General features: G+C 47.4%; 1 protein-coding gene across 1 annotated transcript; it reads left to right on the top strand.

Annotated features, from left to right (window-relative positions):
• Nucleotides 1–57: 57 nt before the first annotated feature.
• On the top strand, nucleotides 58–15,828 carry LOC104491181 (calcium-transporting ATPase type 2C member 1; the record flags this gene model as incomplete). Its single annotated transcript, XM_010133560.1, has 12 exons — nucleotides 58–204; nucleotides 8,009–8,119; nucleotides 9,019–9,135; nucleotides 10,638–10,727; nucleotides 11,005–11,040; nucleotides 11,922–11,983; nucleotides 12,335–12,443; nucleotides 12,685–12,840; nucleotides 13,496–13,564; nucleotides 14,183–14,258; nucleotides 14,704–14,770; nucleotides 15,704–15,828. Coding segments are annotated over exons 1-12 (1,024 nt in total), but the record flags the coding sequence as incomplete, so codon positions are not given.
• Nucleotides 15,829–16,632: the final 804 nt, after the last annotated feature.

Below are 16,632 nucleotides of genomic sequence, written 5' to 3'. Positions count from 1 at the left end.
CTGTGGGTTTATTTTTTGCTGTTTCCGCCCTCTTCCAGCGCTGCTTTCTCTTGCAGATGCTGCAGGTGGGGGCAAAGGGAGCGGTGTGATTGCCTGGGATCTTGGGGCATCTCTGTCTTCACCTCTCAGCTGCTGCTCCAGCGCTGCTGTTGCTAAAGACTTTTGTAACTATCGACTCCAGTACAATTTCGATGGAAAATGAAGGTAAAGGTCTCCTCAGAGTCTCTGACCTCACTGGAGCTAAGAGGATTTTTGCATGCAGTGTGGTGACAACTCCTGCTGGTGCGTGTGTTCGTTTCACCCTTCCAGGGCTTTGCAGGGCTGCGCTCAGGGGTCAGTCTCGCGGTAGCAATTTTGTTCCGCGTTTTGTAGTTTAAGAGTGGTGGGACCGTTGTTTTCCTTCATTTGTACTGCTGCTTGTTGCACGAGTCACCAGGCGGATTTTATTCTCTCTGGACAGGTTCCCAAAATGCCCGTTGCGTGTGCTGGTGCTCTGCGCCTTTGGAACAGCAGTCTCTTGTGCTGTGTAGATTGGAGCTGCTGAGCATTAGTTACTTGGTATTTGCTGTGATTTGTATGGTTTTATTAAATTGCATCTTTGAGGGTGAGATTGATTTTGCGTGGAATTACTTTTATGTGTGTTTTGTGTTCTTAAGAATGACTGAACTTTGCTCTCTTGGACAGTATTTAATTGAAAACTGAAGTTTTGAGTTCTGCTGCTTGAAAGATGAAGCTGTAAGCTCTGCATACTGACAGAAGTTGGTCAGTTGGGCTTTCTCCTTCTTGTCTAGTTTGGAAATGACTTAATCCAGGGGGTTATTTTGGTTTGCCACATTGGTCTTCCTTTTTTGCTCTGGGAACCTTAAAAGCCCTTTTGCATCGGTGAGAGGGACTGTGAGCTTCATTGGTATTTCCCCTTTCTGTTTGACTCTGAGTGTTGAAAATCTCTAAAAATTTATGATTGAGTATGTTAGAAAAGAACTGTTGATTCCCCCCCAGCCCCCCTTATGTCATCAGTATTCTTTGAAGATGGATTTTTTAGGTGCCTGCTGGATTTCCGCTGTCGTAGGTGGTTACGTGAGACAGAGAAGCTGCTTTTCCTCCAGCCCCGTTCTGAAGAGAGAGGTGCTTTCTCAAGAGTTGGGCTGGAATAAAGGACCTGACCGAGTTTGTGGGGCAGACTGACTCCGCTGTCTTCCACGGTTGGATGTTGTTCTGTTTTGGAGGACGGTTGTCTTCCGTGATGGGAAAGTCATTGTATGGTGAAGTCCAGCCTCTGTTGAAAACGACGTAGGTGCTTGTAATCTGTCATTTCGGGACTCTCTTCTGCCTTTGAAGTCGCGTTTGGATATTGAGCAAGAGGTGGCAGATGTTTTCCCCCCACCCCGTCTTTGTGTGAATATTCCAGATGGGCAGTGATAAGGTGGTTTGGAGCACTGATGCTTCCTGTGTTGATTCAGTATCCCAAGCAGTGGTGGACGTTTGCTCTAAGTGTGAATGTTTTGTCCCAAGGCTTCCTGGTTCCTGTCTCTTGTGTTGGGATGATTAAACTTCTGCAGAGTTTCACCTGTCTCGTGGTAGTAGGGACGAGAGGCTTTCCCATGCAGGAAGGTTCTGCTTAGCTCAGTAAAGCTGTGACTTGGAGGAACGCTGTTTGTGTGGCTGTTGGTGCAGTGAGGTGTTTGGAAGCGAATGCGGTGATGACGTTTCTTAAGCAGAGCTTTTTCTGCAGCTGTAGGCAGTGGAGAGAACTTGCGCAGACAAAAGCTAACTCTGCCTCCAAACCAGGCTTGCTCCTTTCTGCATCTCTCTGCTGATGCTTTTCAGCCATTTTAAGTAATTTTCTGTGATTGTAGTCTGAATTCTTTTTCTTTATCGCCATCTTTCAAATTGCGATGGGTTCGTTGCTGTGCAGAGGATTGTCTCGTAGAAGGCTGCCTTTCAGTAGGAAAACAAGGAGCGTGGTTTAGGTTACAGTGACTCTGAGGTCGGAGGAGGATCACACACACAGGTCGTTGAGCAGTTCTGCTCTGTTGCAGAGTGCCAGTAGAAGAGCTCAGAGTAACATTTTCCCAGCCGTGAACCAAAGATTTTCCCGCAATTGAGGGGAAGGTTGGTACAAAAACTCAGGACAGACTTGCCCCGAGTACTGAAAACACCATGTGGTGATTCTGAAATCCTCCTTAATCTTCGCTGTTTGGAGTCCCAGTTAATTGCACTTAATCTTCAGAGACGACTGTTAACTCCAGCCTGGGGCCTGTCTGTAGTAACTGCAGGATGATTTTCACAACTGGATGAATAGTGAGATATGTCAAGAAATTTCTTTTCTTTGTAAAAGGTGCTTTAGTGCTGCACATAATCCTGAGATGACAAATGAACCATTGTTGTTTGTCATGCGCTTGAAGTGCAGTTGAATTTCCTAATGAGTTTCCTGATGAATGTGGGCTCAGTTGGGAACTGAACAGATCCGGTATCAGCCAGTAGATTTTGGGTTTGGGGGGTGGTGTTGGCGTTAGCACCCCGGGGGAGCTCATCAGGGGTGAGGCGGCTGGGGCGGAGCGTGTGTGCGTGCAGCTGACTGACTGCAGAGGGGCAAGGGACGCCCGCGGCAGCAGGGGCTGGGAAGCAGTTTAAATTGGTCCAGAGTGGCATCGTCAGTTGTTGGCGAAGGTAACGCCCAAGTAATCAGAACTAAACGTGGGATGGGAAACGTTCAGAATTCTGAAATGCACTTGGTGTTATCGCAGCGGTTCACGGTCCTCTTGATGTGTAGATGATTTAATAAACCAACAGGTGAAACCAGAATTGTGATATTCCTTGATTATTGTTTCTTACCAGCTGCAGCTTGCAGAAAATTGGAACCCAGTGCTTTACGTTGGCAAAAAAGTCACATCTCTTCTGGTTAACTTGGAGGATAAGGTGAGAGGAGATTTTTTTTTTTCAAGAAGTGGAGAGTCTTCACTGCCTTCTTCTCTTTTAACGGTGCTTTGGTAACCGCTGAGGTAGCGTTGCTCTCGGCCTGCATTAGAGCCCAGGTTTCCGTTTCAGTTGGACAGTGTCACCTTTTCATTGGCTGTTGGAGCGTTAGGTAGTTTCAGTCTTCCCTTTCCCTTCTTTTTCCCGTGCAGATAAATCAGAAGTGTTGGTGTTGCAATAATGTAGAAGAGGTTTAACATGGAGCAGGCGGGAGTTCAGGCGTCGCAGAATGTATGTTTGGTTATTTTGCCTGCTTTGTAACTGCTTTACAGGAAGAGCCTGGGGGGTCATCGCTTCTCAGTGGGTCAGGAGAAGGAGAGGTGTAAGGAGGGCGCCGACAGATCTCAGGGTAGCTGCTCACTTACCAGAGGAGAAGCAAATGTTTTCGCTTTCTTTTTTTGGTGAGGAGCAGCAAGTATGTGGTGATCTCAGGGTGCTCCTCTGTGGGACCGAGGGCAGTGGTCTCGTTACGGCTGGAAGAAGACGGGGTTCCTGTGGGGTGTGGTGGTGGTTGAGTTTGGCTGGCTGGGGGGGAGGATAGCCCAGCCCTCCTTTCCCCTTGCCCCTGTTGACAGCTCTCTGGGGAATTAGGGAGTTGAAAGGGCTGGGGAAGCCTCCAGCTGATGTTGAGAGCAGCGACGACAAAGGACAAAGGCCTTTTGCACAAGCAGACCATTGCCTTGACTCGGTTCCATAATGGTGGCTTCAGTTCGGTGTGAATCCGCCCGAGGACCGTGGGGGAGTTCTGCGGGAGTGGAGGAAGTTGATCGTTTAGCTGAGACCTCTTCTGGAGCTGGCGAAGGAGTTTGGGTGATGCTTAATTGACACTGGGTGGCAAAACTGGCTTTTGCAGTGTGGTTTGTAGGAACTAGAAGGACTGATAAAGTTATAATGCAGGGAAGAGAAGGGAAATAAAATGCAATAATCTACGCAGAAACTTGGGACAGGCGTCTGTTCCTAGTTATTTGTTTTGTGAACATTCTGCTCTAAACAATTAGGAGGGATAAAATGGATAATGGGTTAGCAGATGCAGCCTGCAGAACCTTTTAGAAAGGCTTTTAAAGTATTTTAAAGTCATAAATCTTCTGCAGCACTTTTTTCTGCATGCATAATTCACCAAAGAACGCTTGGTGAGTGTGGTGTTGCTGCTTTCCTGATAGTAACTGTACGAAAGCTTATTGCCAGAAGAGGAGTAATTGCCCAGTGAGTTATGTTCGCCTCTAAATTGGCACTGACGCTTGCTTGGGCCTGAGAACTGTTGTAAACAGTCAGCTCAGGATTCTTTTTAATTGGGATTTTATTGTCACATGATGAGGAAACTGCAGAGCTGTCAAGGATACAATCAGCGATTGGGTCTTGGGGCTTCATTCGTTATTCTAAACAAATAAATACTGAGCGAATATTTCTGCTGGTGTTTTTGCTTGATACAATTTATAGCAACTAAAGCCTGCATGTGCCGTAGATCCCTTAGGGGTATGTCAGAGGGTGCTGGAATTCTTCACTGGTGTTTGCTGTCCAAGTGCCGCCCTTTGTTTTGAGAAGCTTGGCCCCTCAAGCTGTGCCCAGGCAGAAGCGACTATCGGAGTGGAGCCACGTGACCTTACTTCTAAGCTGAAATGTTCTCTTCTGGAAAGCTAGCAACTCTCTGGCGAGATAAGCGACTGATGTTTAGACCCAAAGTCTTTTGGCCTTCAATTTCTAAACGGCTTCATGTGAATCGGGATTAAAGCAGAGGCGTACGCCGTTTGAGGACATCCTCCGGAGCGTGCAGCAGTGCTCTGGATGGCAAACCTTCTGTAGCGGTTGGCTACAGAGTTTGAACGTCTGGCGTTCTTAGGTTTCATCTCAACGCTGCGTCAGTGAGCAAAAGGAGGGTAAGGTGGTGGTGGGAGGTTAGTCTGAATTTTCCTTGCCGTTCCTCCACGGTGCTGCAGTCAGGACAGGGTATTGTGATTTGTGTGGAATGTTTCCTCTAGATGCAGGGCAGGCGGCTGTCATTCACAGGGCTCACCAGATAACCCCGTGGAATATACCTCCATTACAGCAACCTGCCCGGCTTTGCTGCCGCGCTGGTAGCCTCAGCTGAACTAGACGTCCTACTTTCCTGTTGTCTGAATTAAAGAAGAAAAACAGGTGAAACAGCCTGAAAGACTAAGATGTGTTTCAGCTTATGGAGATGTGTTTCTCACAGAAGTGGCTTTTTAGAAGGTATTTTTAGTTCGTAAGTATTTTTAGTACTTGAAAATAGTTCTCGAGCTTTATAGACTATTGTAGACTTAATAAGGTGGATGTTAAATGGAGCATCTTAGTCTTTATTACTGTGCCTGGAGTAAATGGGATTGGGGGTAGGTCTCTTAAACATTTTACAGTGTTTAGGATTGGGCAGACGCTGAGATTTAAGATAGTCGGTGTTGATGTTCAGCTTTCTGTTCCTCACTTGATCGGATGCGCAGAAGCCTTGGGTACCGGGGAGTCTGGTTCTGCGTTCTGGCCAGTTGTGGGCATGGTGGAAGTCCAGAGCGCCTCTGGAATAGCACTGGAGTACAAGGCAGGCTTTTTCAGGCTCGCGGGGCGGCTGAGCAGGTTGTTCTCATAATCTGTGTATTTCTGTTTCTTTGGTGAATGGGTGGTGCCTGTGCCAGGTTGCATATCACCCTTTTCCCATAAAGTCTTAAGAAATAGCAGACAACAGCAAGGGGCTGGAACTCCATGACCTCCCAGGGTAGGAGTTCCTCTGCAAGGAGAACTCATTAATGCAAATTGGTGTTTCTCTTCCTTCTGGCTTCTTTAGAGACAGAACTTTTCTCTGTGCACTTGCTTTGATGTGGGGACTCCTGGTAAAATGTTTAAAGTAAAATACTGTTGAATAGGAACAAATTTCTTTGAATATTAGAACACAGGGCTGCTGCAGCCGCTTCCCTGGAAGCGAGACACCCTCATGCTTTTCCAGAGGAGCCCGTTCAAAGGAGGATTGTAGACAGGCACTTCAAAGCCTTCAAAAGGTATTTCTTACCCTGAGCAGAGAGGGCCTGATTGAAAACAAGCGGCTCATTAGTCTGCAGACTTCACCTTCTGGGGGTGGGAAGGGACGGCTCTTTGCAGTGGCAGGTAGAATACTCTCCGCAAGTTGGTCTGGGTGTTTGTGTGGAACGAGCATTGGCGCTTGAGTCGCTGCTCTCGGGAAGCAGCGTCACTTCCCATAAAGGTGTTTGTCGGTGTGATGCTCTGACCAGGCTCTGCGGGATAACCCACACGTGGAGGGTGGAACGTGTAATACCGGCGGCGTGGCTTGGGAGGTACTCGATGCTCGGTGGGATTTCTGACTCAGCAGAGTGACGCGTTTGCGCTGTTTTCAGGGTGTTTTGTAAGTGGCGCTTGGCACATGCAGGATTTACCACGCACGGTTTCATCGCGGTGCCAGTGTGACTGACGCCCAGAACTGGTCTCTCTGATTTGCTCGCTGTCATGGCGCTGGGCATCCCCGCTCGCTGGAGAGGAGTACGTGGGCTGAAGCGTGTCTTTGGCGTTTTGTCGGCTGTTCGGTGCGTACCTTGGGCCGAGCCCCATGTGCCTCCCCCCATGCTGGTCTGGCTGACTCCGGCGTTCACATTCTCTTGATGAAATTGAGAGAGACCTTCACACCACCCGCTGATCGACTTGGCTGAGAGATGTTTATCCAAAGCAAAGGGCGCCCTCCTGTCCCCAGAGCTGAGGTCAAGTTAAACCTCTTTGCTGCAGCCGTGGTTAGTCACACCCTGCGTCATCTCCTGAGCTCGTGGGCATCTCCTCTGAGCTTCTGTTAGAGGGGTTTGTTTACTAGGCAGTCACAGTGTTGCAGGGTTTTTCATACCTAAATTTACTGGGTCCTGAGGCTCATTACAGAGATTTCCAGTAGGGAATAGAGGCAGTAATCTGGTTTAATCACATGTGAGGTACACACCGCTGTATCAGTGCGGTCTGTGTAGATGAAGCCTTCCTGAATATAACTTCTAATTTTACGCATGTCACTAAGATATAGCTAAATTAGTTCAAAAGCCAAGAATAAGACATGAAAAAATGGAATTTGCTTCATTGGGGAATGTTTGTGGCTTGTCTGCATTTATAGTTTCTGGACTTGATTGGCACTGATTTTTATTTATTTTATTAAACCTGCTTCTGGGTGTGCAGCTGGTCTGGGACTTACGGTAGCTATGGAGCGTGCCTAACACATTGTTAAGAGGCAGGTCCTTCGCCTGCTTAAAGCATAAGCCCACCTGTTCAAATCCTGTGCAAGGGTGATGGGCAAACCGTTTCCGTGGTGTGCACGTTTGCCTGTCAGCTAACAGAGCGGCACGTGCGTGTGGCACGGCAGATGAGACCCTCAGTGTGGGGGCAGCAGGACAGCGGGGTGAAGAGAGAGTTCCACTCCAGCTTCTCCCTTCGTAAGCAGAAATTTGGGAGCTCTGAAGCTTCATTAAACACCGAAGCAGAGCTGAGCTGTGCCATCAGTGTTGCTACTGCGCTCTCCTGCAGTTCACAAAATTTTAGCTTCTTAAAACCATTACTTTTTACAGCCCTGACTTGAAGCTCTGGTACTGGAGTCGGGTTTTATGACTTCACTGGCGTCTGTGCTCGTTGGAGGTTTTCTTAACGTTCTCCTTTCGTTGTGTACAAGACAGTGTAAATGGGGCTGGTCAGACCAGCTGCGTTCAGGAGCAGACAGCAGGGACCTGGGGCTGCGGTGATGGCGCTCTGACCGGCTGGTGATGGCAGTGAGCTGAAGGGCTATCCGTATTTCAGCTGATAGGATCTGTGTCGTCACTGAACACACCGTCACAGAAATGAGTCTTCTCAGTTCCTCTCCGGTATTTTCCTTGGTTATTGTGGGTGGTACTGCATGAAAATAAGCTGAATTGTACATTGTTTGTTTTTACAGAGCAGCGGCTTTCAGACACCGCCCGTCAGTGGCATTAACACTGCGTTGCTCTGGTGTGGTGTTTGAAACGAAATGTCAGCGCTCTCCTTCCCTTCAGACTTTGGTTCTGTTTCTTAGGTTGCACGTCTTCAAAAAATCCCTGATGGTGACAATGAGACCATGATTCCTGTACTGTCCTCAAAAAAAGCCAGCGAGTTGCCAGTTGATGAAGTAGCCAGCATTCTGCAAGTGAGTGCTTCCGCATCTCTTCAGCACGCGTTGATGTTACCGAGCAGTGTCTGATGCTTCTGAAGGACAGAGCTTGTCATTGAAAGTCTACCTGTTACCACGCGGTTTGAGATGAGCTATTGTCTGCTTGTAAAAGCAGCTTGGTTTTTAAACTGGTACTTGAAATGCTCCAATCTCTAACATTGTCCCAAAAATCGGGTATTTGGGGGCGGAGGTTGGTGAGATTCAGTTAAAAAACGTGTGGTTTCTGCACGCTTTGAGGATTGTTTTTGTTAATAACAATCCTAGAGTCAGTCTTCCTGTGACATTCTGTCCTGGTTTTCATAGCTGTTGCTTCTGTTCCTCTAAGGTCTTTAATTTATTTTGCTGGCCTCCGTTTTAACAGCGGAACGGGACTGAGAAAGCCGCCCGTTGACAGCTTTGGGAAGCCCCGAATCCGGGTTAATTTTCCTGATAGATGGTCCTCTTTCATTTTCTGTGTGTTTGGCTGCTTGAGGAGCACTCCGTGGTGAATGTCGATCGCTGGCAGCTCGAGGCTGTGAAGCTGTTGCTGTTGTTGGGCTGAGGAACTCAACTCGGGACGTAATCCCGAGTCTGAACTGTGCCCACAGCCTGGCTTGTCCAGGAGCTTCCTGCAGGAAGATCAGCAATCACGTGGAGATGTGCACCAGCCTCTGCTGCCGGAGTCCTGCTCGGCACGTGCTGTTGAATCTCTCCAGTGCTGCCAAACGCAGTTTTAAAGCAGTAGCGAGTTCGCTGCTGTTGTCGTACAAACACGCGTTCCTGATGTTGGCCACGGTTGTATGACCTAAGGCTGTATGTTTTGGTGTTGGAATATTTATTTTGATGTCTTATTGGTGTAATTGCTGACTGTGGTGTTCTTTGCATGTTTTCTTTAGGCTAATCTTCAGAATGGCTTAAAAAACTGTGAAGTTTGTCATAGACGGGCGTTCCATGGGTGGAATGAATTCGATATTAGTGAAGATGAACCACTGTGGAAAAAATATATTTCCCAGGTTAAAATTTTTGTCCTTTCTGCTTTTTGGTTTTAATACATGTCAGTTTTGCTCCGTGCTGCTTACCTTTTGTGTGCCTGAGCGTGCGCTGATAAAGGCCAGTAGAATAGGAAATTGCAGCTTCTCTCGTAGGTACCAATTTACCCACTGAGGAGCTTTACTGGTACGTGCCAGTGATTTAATTACCTGGCTTGTTCTTCAGCGTGTGTTCGTTACTGGCCAGAGGGTACGTACAGAACCAGCCTGGGGGCTGGAGGAGCAGAGACTTGAGCACGAATCGCACTAAGGTCAGAGACAAACGCATGGGGCTGCTGGTGACATGAAGAGTGAGTGACTTGATAGACAGAGGAAGTTTGAAAACGCAAACCCGCTGCCTTTGAGCTGAGGGTGGAGGTGGGGGCAGCTGCCCGTCTGGTGTTAAGCAGAACTGGCAGGAGTCAAGGGTGGTTTTTCTTTCTGATCAGTGTGATTTATCGTTCCATATCTGAGTGTGTGCAGCTTCTCAGTGGCGTGGAGATGTCACTGGTTCCTCCCACCCCCCAGCTCACAAGGCATCGACAACACATTTTCACAGAGAGGTTCTTCTAATGAATTTGTAATGTTAAATGTTTTGGCCAGTGTTTCCTGCCCCTAGCCTGAGCAGCAGTGCGGCTCGCTTCTAGGGTAAACCCTGGAGTAATAGGTGGTGAATTCTAGAGAAACGGTTTGACCTGGGGGTGGCTAAAGAGCTGCTGAGCACTGTGCTGGGGGCAGCAGAGGGAGCGTCACCACGGGCTGCCTGTCCCCTGGCACTGGTGCTGCATTTCCCCCGGCGTGGTGTCAGGTTAGTCAGGCGGATCAGAATGCTTCTAAAGCACATTATCCAAGTCTGGTTGAGGTAGGATTTATTAAGATACTGTTTTGAATGTGCTTATCATGTGCTTTTAGAGTGATCTTCACTTTAATTGTAGGAGTGTTCTTTTTTTGCAATGTTTCTCAAAAAAAATAGCAACCAGCTGTCACGTAGAAGCAAGATCCTTTATTATTTTAGCCTTAGAAATCTGAAGAAAGGGTATGATCTGAAAGGAAAACTTGTAAAACAAGAACTCATGGATTGAAAGTTACACACTGATTTGCTGCCTTGATAGCGATGGGTTGCTGGGAACATGATCAGACTGTTACCTCTGACGTTTTGAATGTATTTCGGGCTTCTTTTTGTATGTTTAAACACAGTATAAACAAATACAGGAGATTATTTTGTCTTAAAAATGTGAATTGAGAAATGTAAGAAACTGTTTTTTCCTGTTACGTGTTGAATATGGTCTGTTCAAGGTCTTTGATATTTTAAAAACCGCTCAAGTAAACGTCTGAACAGTAGAGTCAGATTTTGTTTGCCCTGGGAGTTTAGAAACATTTTAATTATAGAATAACACGTTCAAAAATAGGTCAGGTGTGCTTTGAGGGGTAGGTGAAATGGTCCTCTGCCAAGAGCATTGCTGACTTACTGTTCTGTTCCGTTTCAGTTTAAAAATCCCCTTATTATGCTTCTCCTGGCATCTGCAGTCATCAGTGTTTTAATGCATCAGTTTGATGATGCCGTCAGTATCACTGTGGTAAGGAACTCGAATCTCACCTGGGTGGGGAGCGCTTGAGCGCCCGTGCGGGACGGGGTCACTGGGGGCTACTGACTGAACCTGATCTGTGTGCTGCCGTTCCACCCGCCCGGCCTCTGACTGGGTGTTGGGTTTTGCTGGGCTGATGAGAAGGCTCCTTCCCAAACCATATTGTTTGTGTGTCACAACCACTGCGGCTGAGCAAACCCAGATAGGACCACGTACTTTGGCGGCCCGTTGGAGTTCTTCTCCCTCACGCGCTTGTGTTCTCTCGCAGGCAATACTCATCGTTGTGACAGTTGCCTTCGTTCAGGTAAGAGCTGCTGTCTGAATAAGGTCCTCGCCGTTACGCAGACTCTTCCCTGTCGAAGGCTGCAGTGCTTGTCTTGTGCTGTGAACGGTGGAGCGCAGCTCTGTGCACTCTCCGTGTCTTTTGCCCTTTCTGAAGTGCCCGTCCTGTCCTGCTTTACCCACGTTCACATTTAAGCATCTTTATTGGTATTATATTCAGCCATAAAAGAAGCACTCGGAATAAGTAGTGTAGAAGGACTTAAATATTGTAACTTCATATAAAATAGTTCATAGAAAATATGGCTTTGGCTTCAGTTCTGTACAGAAATCTGAAAAAAAAGTCTTTTAAGGAGTTTTCTACATCATTAAAAAGTTGCTTTCACTCTGTGAACGCACAGCTTTGCTCAGCGTATGCCCAAGCTACACCTGCTCTGGGTTTGGGCTTTATATCTTTGTTTCCCCTGGTTCTGTAGTCTGCTCGGTGAGTTAGAGGCGAGCTGTGTCACCTCAGCTCTCCAGGGGTTAAGAGCACAAATGCAGCATTTTTGGCACAAACTTGTTAAACTGTGGAAACTTCATCCCGTGTCTGGTCCCCGAGTCTAGCAGCGTTGCTGCAGTATCACAAAGAGCTGGAGATGCTGGGGGAGCCGCGGGGGGGCCCTGCTGCCCTTTCAGATGAGGTGCATGTAGGCAAGCCTGTGAAATTTCCGTACCGTATTTGCTGTCGCAGTACCTAGCAGAGAGCTGTTGAAGGGCATCTCGTACCCCATTGTCTGGAATATTATTCTAACACAAGTTCACTAGTAAGATCAATTTCAGTAGATCTGGATGTATCTTCCTGTTGTTTAACTTTTGCTGGTTTTAAAACTACTTCCTGCTTTATTTTTTTTCCGTGTCTCTCAGGAGTACAGATCAGAAAAATCCCTTGAAGAGCTTAGTAAACTTGTGCCTCCAGAATGCCATTGGTACGTAATTGTCTGTCCTTCCCGTCCGAAGTTAAGGCCCAGTAAGTTTAATCTGAAATGAGTAAATGGAAAATATTTTACTGAACTTATCAGGCTCTTAATGCTGGCCTAGAACGTGCTTCTCTTTTGCTTGTTTTAATGGTTGTTTTACGACCCTAAAAACTGACTCCGTGTTGTTGCCTCTCTGAACCCTTCAAATGGTGTTACCGGTAACTTCTAAGAATCAAAGTTGGGAACAGTGTTTTGCGGCGAGCAGTGGCATGGCGGTGCGTGGTGGCCGTGGGAGTGAACGCCTCTCTCAGAGCAGCGGCGGAGGAGGCGTTCTCACCGCTCCTGCCGTTGTTCCCGCAGTGTGCGCGAAGGCAGGGTGGAGCACACCCTCGCGAGAGACCTGGTCCCCGGCGACACCGTCTGCCTGTCGGTTGGAGACAGAGTCCCGGCGGATCTACGGCTGTTTGAGGTAGGGCCCTAGTACCGCTGTAACGCTGAATAACGCCCCTTTCTGTGGCTCAGAGGGGAAGAGGCGGCAGCCCCGGAGCACTGCTGGGAGCTGCTCCGGCAGCAGCGTCTCCCTTCGTGCTCCTAAGCCGGTAGTGTGCTGTGATGGCAGCACCCTGGGCCCTCGTACCGCGGCGAGCAGAAGGAGTGCTTCCAGCTGCCGACAGGAGTTCGTCACGCTTTTACCTGGTTTGTTTTCAAAGGCTGTGGACCTTTCTATTGATGAATCCAGTCTCACGGGGGAGACCGCTCCTTGCTCTAAGTCTACAGCTCCTCAGCCCGCAGCAACCAATGGAGACCTGACTTCGAGGAGCAACATTGCCTTCATGGGCACGTTGGTCAGATGTGGAAAAGCAAAGGTAAAATTGTTGTGGACAGGGAAGAGTATTTTTCTGTCTTTCAGCTGCTTGAACTTTAAAGTTCACCTATCAGTTGGGAAATTACTTTAATGACTACCTATATTTTGAGCTTTCTGAAACAGTAGGAATGGAATAGAAATGGAAATGTTTACTGGAAACATGGGAGACTTTGTGATACACAGCAGAGCTTTTCTCCTTGGTGCTTTTTCAGACACTGGTTTGAAAAGAAAACTGATCTAGGGCCAGGAGAGCTCGGATTTATAGGGAGCAGATGATGTGAAGCCCTTCTGTCTGGGATGTGGTGTTTTGCCTCTAGAGCTACACCGTGTGTTTGAAAATCTGTAACTGAAAATTCAGCCGTGGGTAGTGTTAGACAGGTGCTACCTGACTGGAGCTTCGTCACGGGGAGTCGCTGAACGCTCCAGCAGGGCACAGAACAGAAGTTCATTTCACAGAGGCAAAATGGTTTTTAGCAAAAAGTATTCCCTGCTTGTGCCAAGAACTAGTTTTATGAGCAAAGGTAGCAAAATCAGAGCAGGCTAATGGCACTTGCCCGCTGTTTGAGTTAAAGCTGTCGAGAGCAACCACTAACTTCAAAATTAAACTGAGGATTTAAATGGGCTCTATTTTGTTTTTTGTTTGGTTTTTTTTTTAGGGGGTAGTTATTGGAACAGGAGAAAACTCTGAATTTGGGGAGGTTTTCAAAATGATGCAAGCAGAAGAGGTAAGACTGAATATATAGAAGCGAAGATGTGTGTTTTGTAATGGTATCTTTCATCGACTGGGGGTAACTTGCATTCACTAAGTTCCGTAAGATCTTGGTTAAAATCATTGACATTGCCTTTTTTTATTTGCAACAGATGGCCTAAGTGTTTCCATAGTTCTGTATCTGACTAACTTGAATTTTCTGCTCATTAACAAATTAATTCGGAGGTGTAATTGGCCTTTTAGAGCTCTAATGTCTCTGTCTTGAAAAATCAGTTTTATTCTTGCTGTGAAGAACTTTTTGGTCTTGGAAGAAGTGCCATGGCTTTTACCTTACATGATTTGTTATTATTTTAAAACAAAATCTTTGGTATGACCTATTGTATTAGATTTGCTGAAGACATCATGAATATTTCTAATAAATTTTCACTGAAGCGTTCTTGAATCTTCTTGAATTCTACAGCAGAATGGAACAGAGTAGTCTTGTTTTCACCAAGTAAATGTCTACAAACACAGGGTAAAACTGCATCTTGCCCACTGACAGTGTCGTGAAATTTTCCCCTCTGGAGTAGGGTGTGATACAGCTGATGCTTTTTAACCCGTGCTTGTTTCTGCTGCATCTTTACTGTCTGTCAAGGCTCCGAAGACACCTCTGCAGAAGAGCATGGATCTCCTGGGGAAACAGCTGTCCTTGTACTCCTTTGGTATAATAGGTAAGAGAATTTATGTAAAAGAAATACAAATTTTTATATAATATTCTGTTTCCCCATTTTAATGGTCACTTTGGTCACCTCCTTCAGGGGCACAAACTCAAAGTGACGTAACTTCCATCCTAAGGGTGTTTACTGGCTCCTTCTGCACACATACTCTTCTGACTGACGCTTTGTCCTCTCAGTGGTTCCTTTTAGCCCGCGGTGTGTCTCGTGTTCTGGTTCAGGGGGTGCCTCGTGTGTACCTCACTGTGGGTATGATTGGGCAACTCGACTGGCAGAGTCCCTTCTCCACACTAATGGATCCGTGCTCTGACAGCGGAAGAACTGACAGCTTGTTATAGCTAGCCCGGTGACCAGCTTGGTTTGGGCTGACTGAGCCCTTGCCCACACGAGGCGACAGTACACGCTGGGTTTGTGTTTATCCTGACGGCCGCTCTCTTCACAGGGGTTATTATGCTGGTTGGCTGGCTGCAAGGCAAGCACATCCTGGATATGTTCACCATCGGTGTGAGGTGAGAGTCTTGCCTTCACACAGGCCGGTCGTGCATTACGGCAGGGGTCTGAGAGCTGGTGATGCACGTTATAATACACTCGCACACAGACTCTGCTTTTAAGTTCACATAAGTCAAATGAAAATAGGCTTCACGTCGTAAAAAAGCAAATTACCCTCATTGGTAATGGTGTGGTGTGTTCGTGTCGCGCTCTTAAACGTGCGTTCGTATGGTGGTTTCTGAGTGTCTGGTGGAACAGCTGCAAACAGGACAGAGCTGTACGGTTTGAGGTGCCATCACTGAGTAAATAAACATAATTATGCAGTGGCGTCACACAAAAAGAAGCTACTGCGAGCCTCGAATCATGTAGGTTTTGCCTCACTTTCTAGCGTGTGATGGAAAGTTAATGCCAGGGTGTTGTCTGGGAACCGAGGTGATCTCACCCTGTACTCTGGGGCGAGTGGCTGCTTACACGGGCAGTGCACAAGGCAGACGTGTGTCTTTAAAGGGCAGGATCAGGCTCTGGAGACTTACCCTGGAGAAAGGGGAAGTTGGGGAGGGAGGGGGAAAAAAGCACCAGGAGCTGCGTCTTTGAGCACTGTCCGAGGAGTTCCTGCAGCCTCATTTACACTGTTACCGGGGTTTTTACTGGTTTTTAAATGACCCTCTGTGCCGTTCCCGCACTGGACTTGCTACCACATCGTGATCTGGCAGTAACGGCCGCAGGTCAGCGGCTGCTGGAAGTGGCGGCATTTCGCGGTGCCGTTTAGTGCTGGCAGCACTTACTCCTCACGACCTGGGCTGCTTTGCACAGTCCCGGTTAGCGGTTTGTGCGGGCACGGATGTGCCATGGCTTTCTCCCTGCCCCAGCCCTGTTCTGAAGTCAGCGCGTCGTTGCTGTGAATCAGTGCGTGACATGCTAAGACAAGACTTGTGCTTTTGCTGTCGTTACAGCTTGGCTGTAGCTGCCATCCCTGAAGGGCTCCCAATCGTGGTCACAGTGACTCTGGCCCTTGGCGTGATGCGAATGGTGAAGAAACGGGCGATTGTGAAAAAGCTGCCCATTGTGGAAACGTTAGGTATGGCTGGACTGGCTGAGAGCTGGTGCCTGACATGGATCTCAGGAGGTCGCCACAAACACTGATGAGTAGTGGTTAACTGAAATCGGTGTTCTGATTTTGCCGTGCAGTGTGGTGGTTTCTTTACAACATTCCTAAACCAAATGTGTTTCACACAGTTAGAATGCAGGTGTTTGGTTTTGTGGGCCCTCTAACTCCTGTCTTTAATTGAACTCGAAACAACCAGCCTGTCAGTTCAGAGCACGCCACGCTAGCGATACTCTGAGCGACTGGACGTGTGGAGTGCTCTTTATACTCGTTTGCTGGAGGATGCCCCTGTCAAATAAGACTCGTACAACGTTTTTTAAACAAAATTTTGGCTGTAAATTTATTAATGATGTATTAAATTGAATATTAGAGAAAGCTTTGTAATCATAATGCTCCCTCAGAACACCGTGCTGCTCGTAGTAAAATGTAGCATAATTTAAAGATGTTAAAGCTTACAACCATTATGTATGCAGTTTGTTGTGAAACACCTAAAGCACAAGACATGGAGAGGACACAGAAACACTAAGTGAAGCAATTCTGCTGCATTTTACTTTCTTTTTGCATTTGAAGATTGGAGGTGTTTTTTCCAGTGCCTCTGGTAGTTCCGTTTGTGTTGCAAGGTGTTCTGTTGCTTTTGCGATGCCTGCTGCTGTGTCTGAAAACGTGAAGGTGCTGCAGGACTCTGCTCTTTTTTTCCTGAGCTGAGAAGGCTCGTACAAATCTCACATTCTGCGATGGTTCCAATCTCAGCAGAATTCGCAGGGGCTGGGTCAGTCT

The sequence above is a fragment of the Buceros rhinoceros genome, unplaced genomic scaffold (genome assembly GCF_000710305.1).
Source record: "Buceros rhinoceros silvestris isolate BGI_N320 unplaced genomic scaffold, ASM71030v1 scaffold44083, whole genome shotgun sequence".
In the NCBI taxonomy this organism is placed as follows: Eukaryota; Metazoa; Chordata; class Aves; order Bucerotiformes; family Bucerotidae; genus Buceros; species Buceros rhinoceros.
Note: the sequence above shows the minus strand (reverse complement) of the source record. Positions and strands in the feature narration are given on the sequence as shown.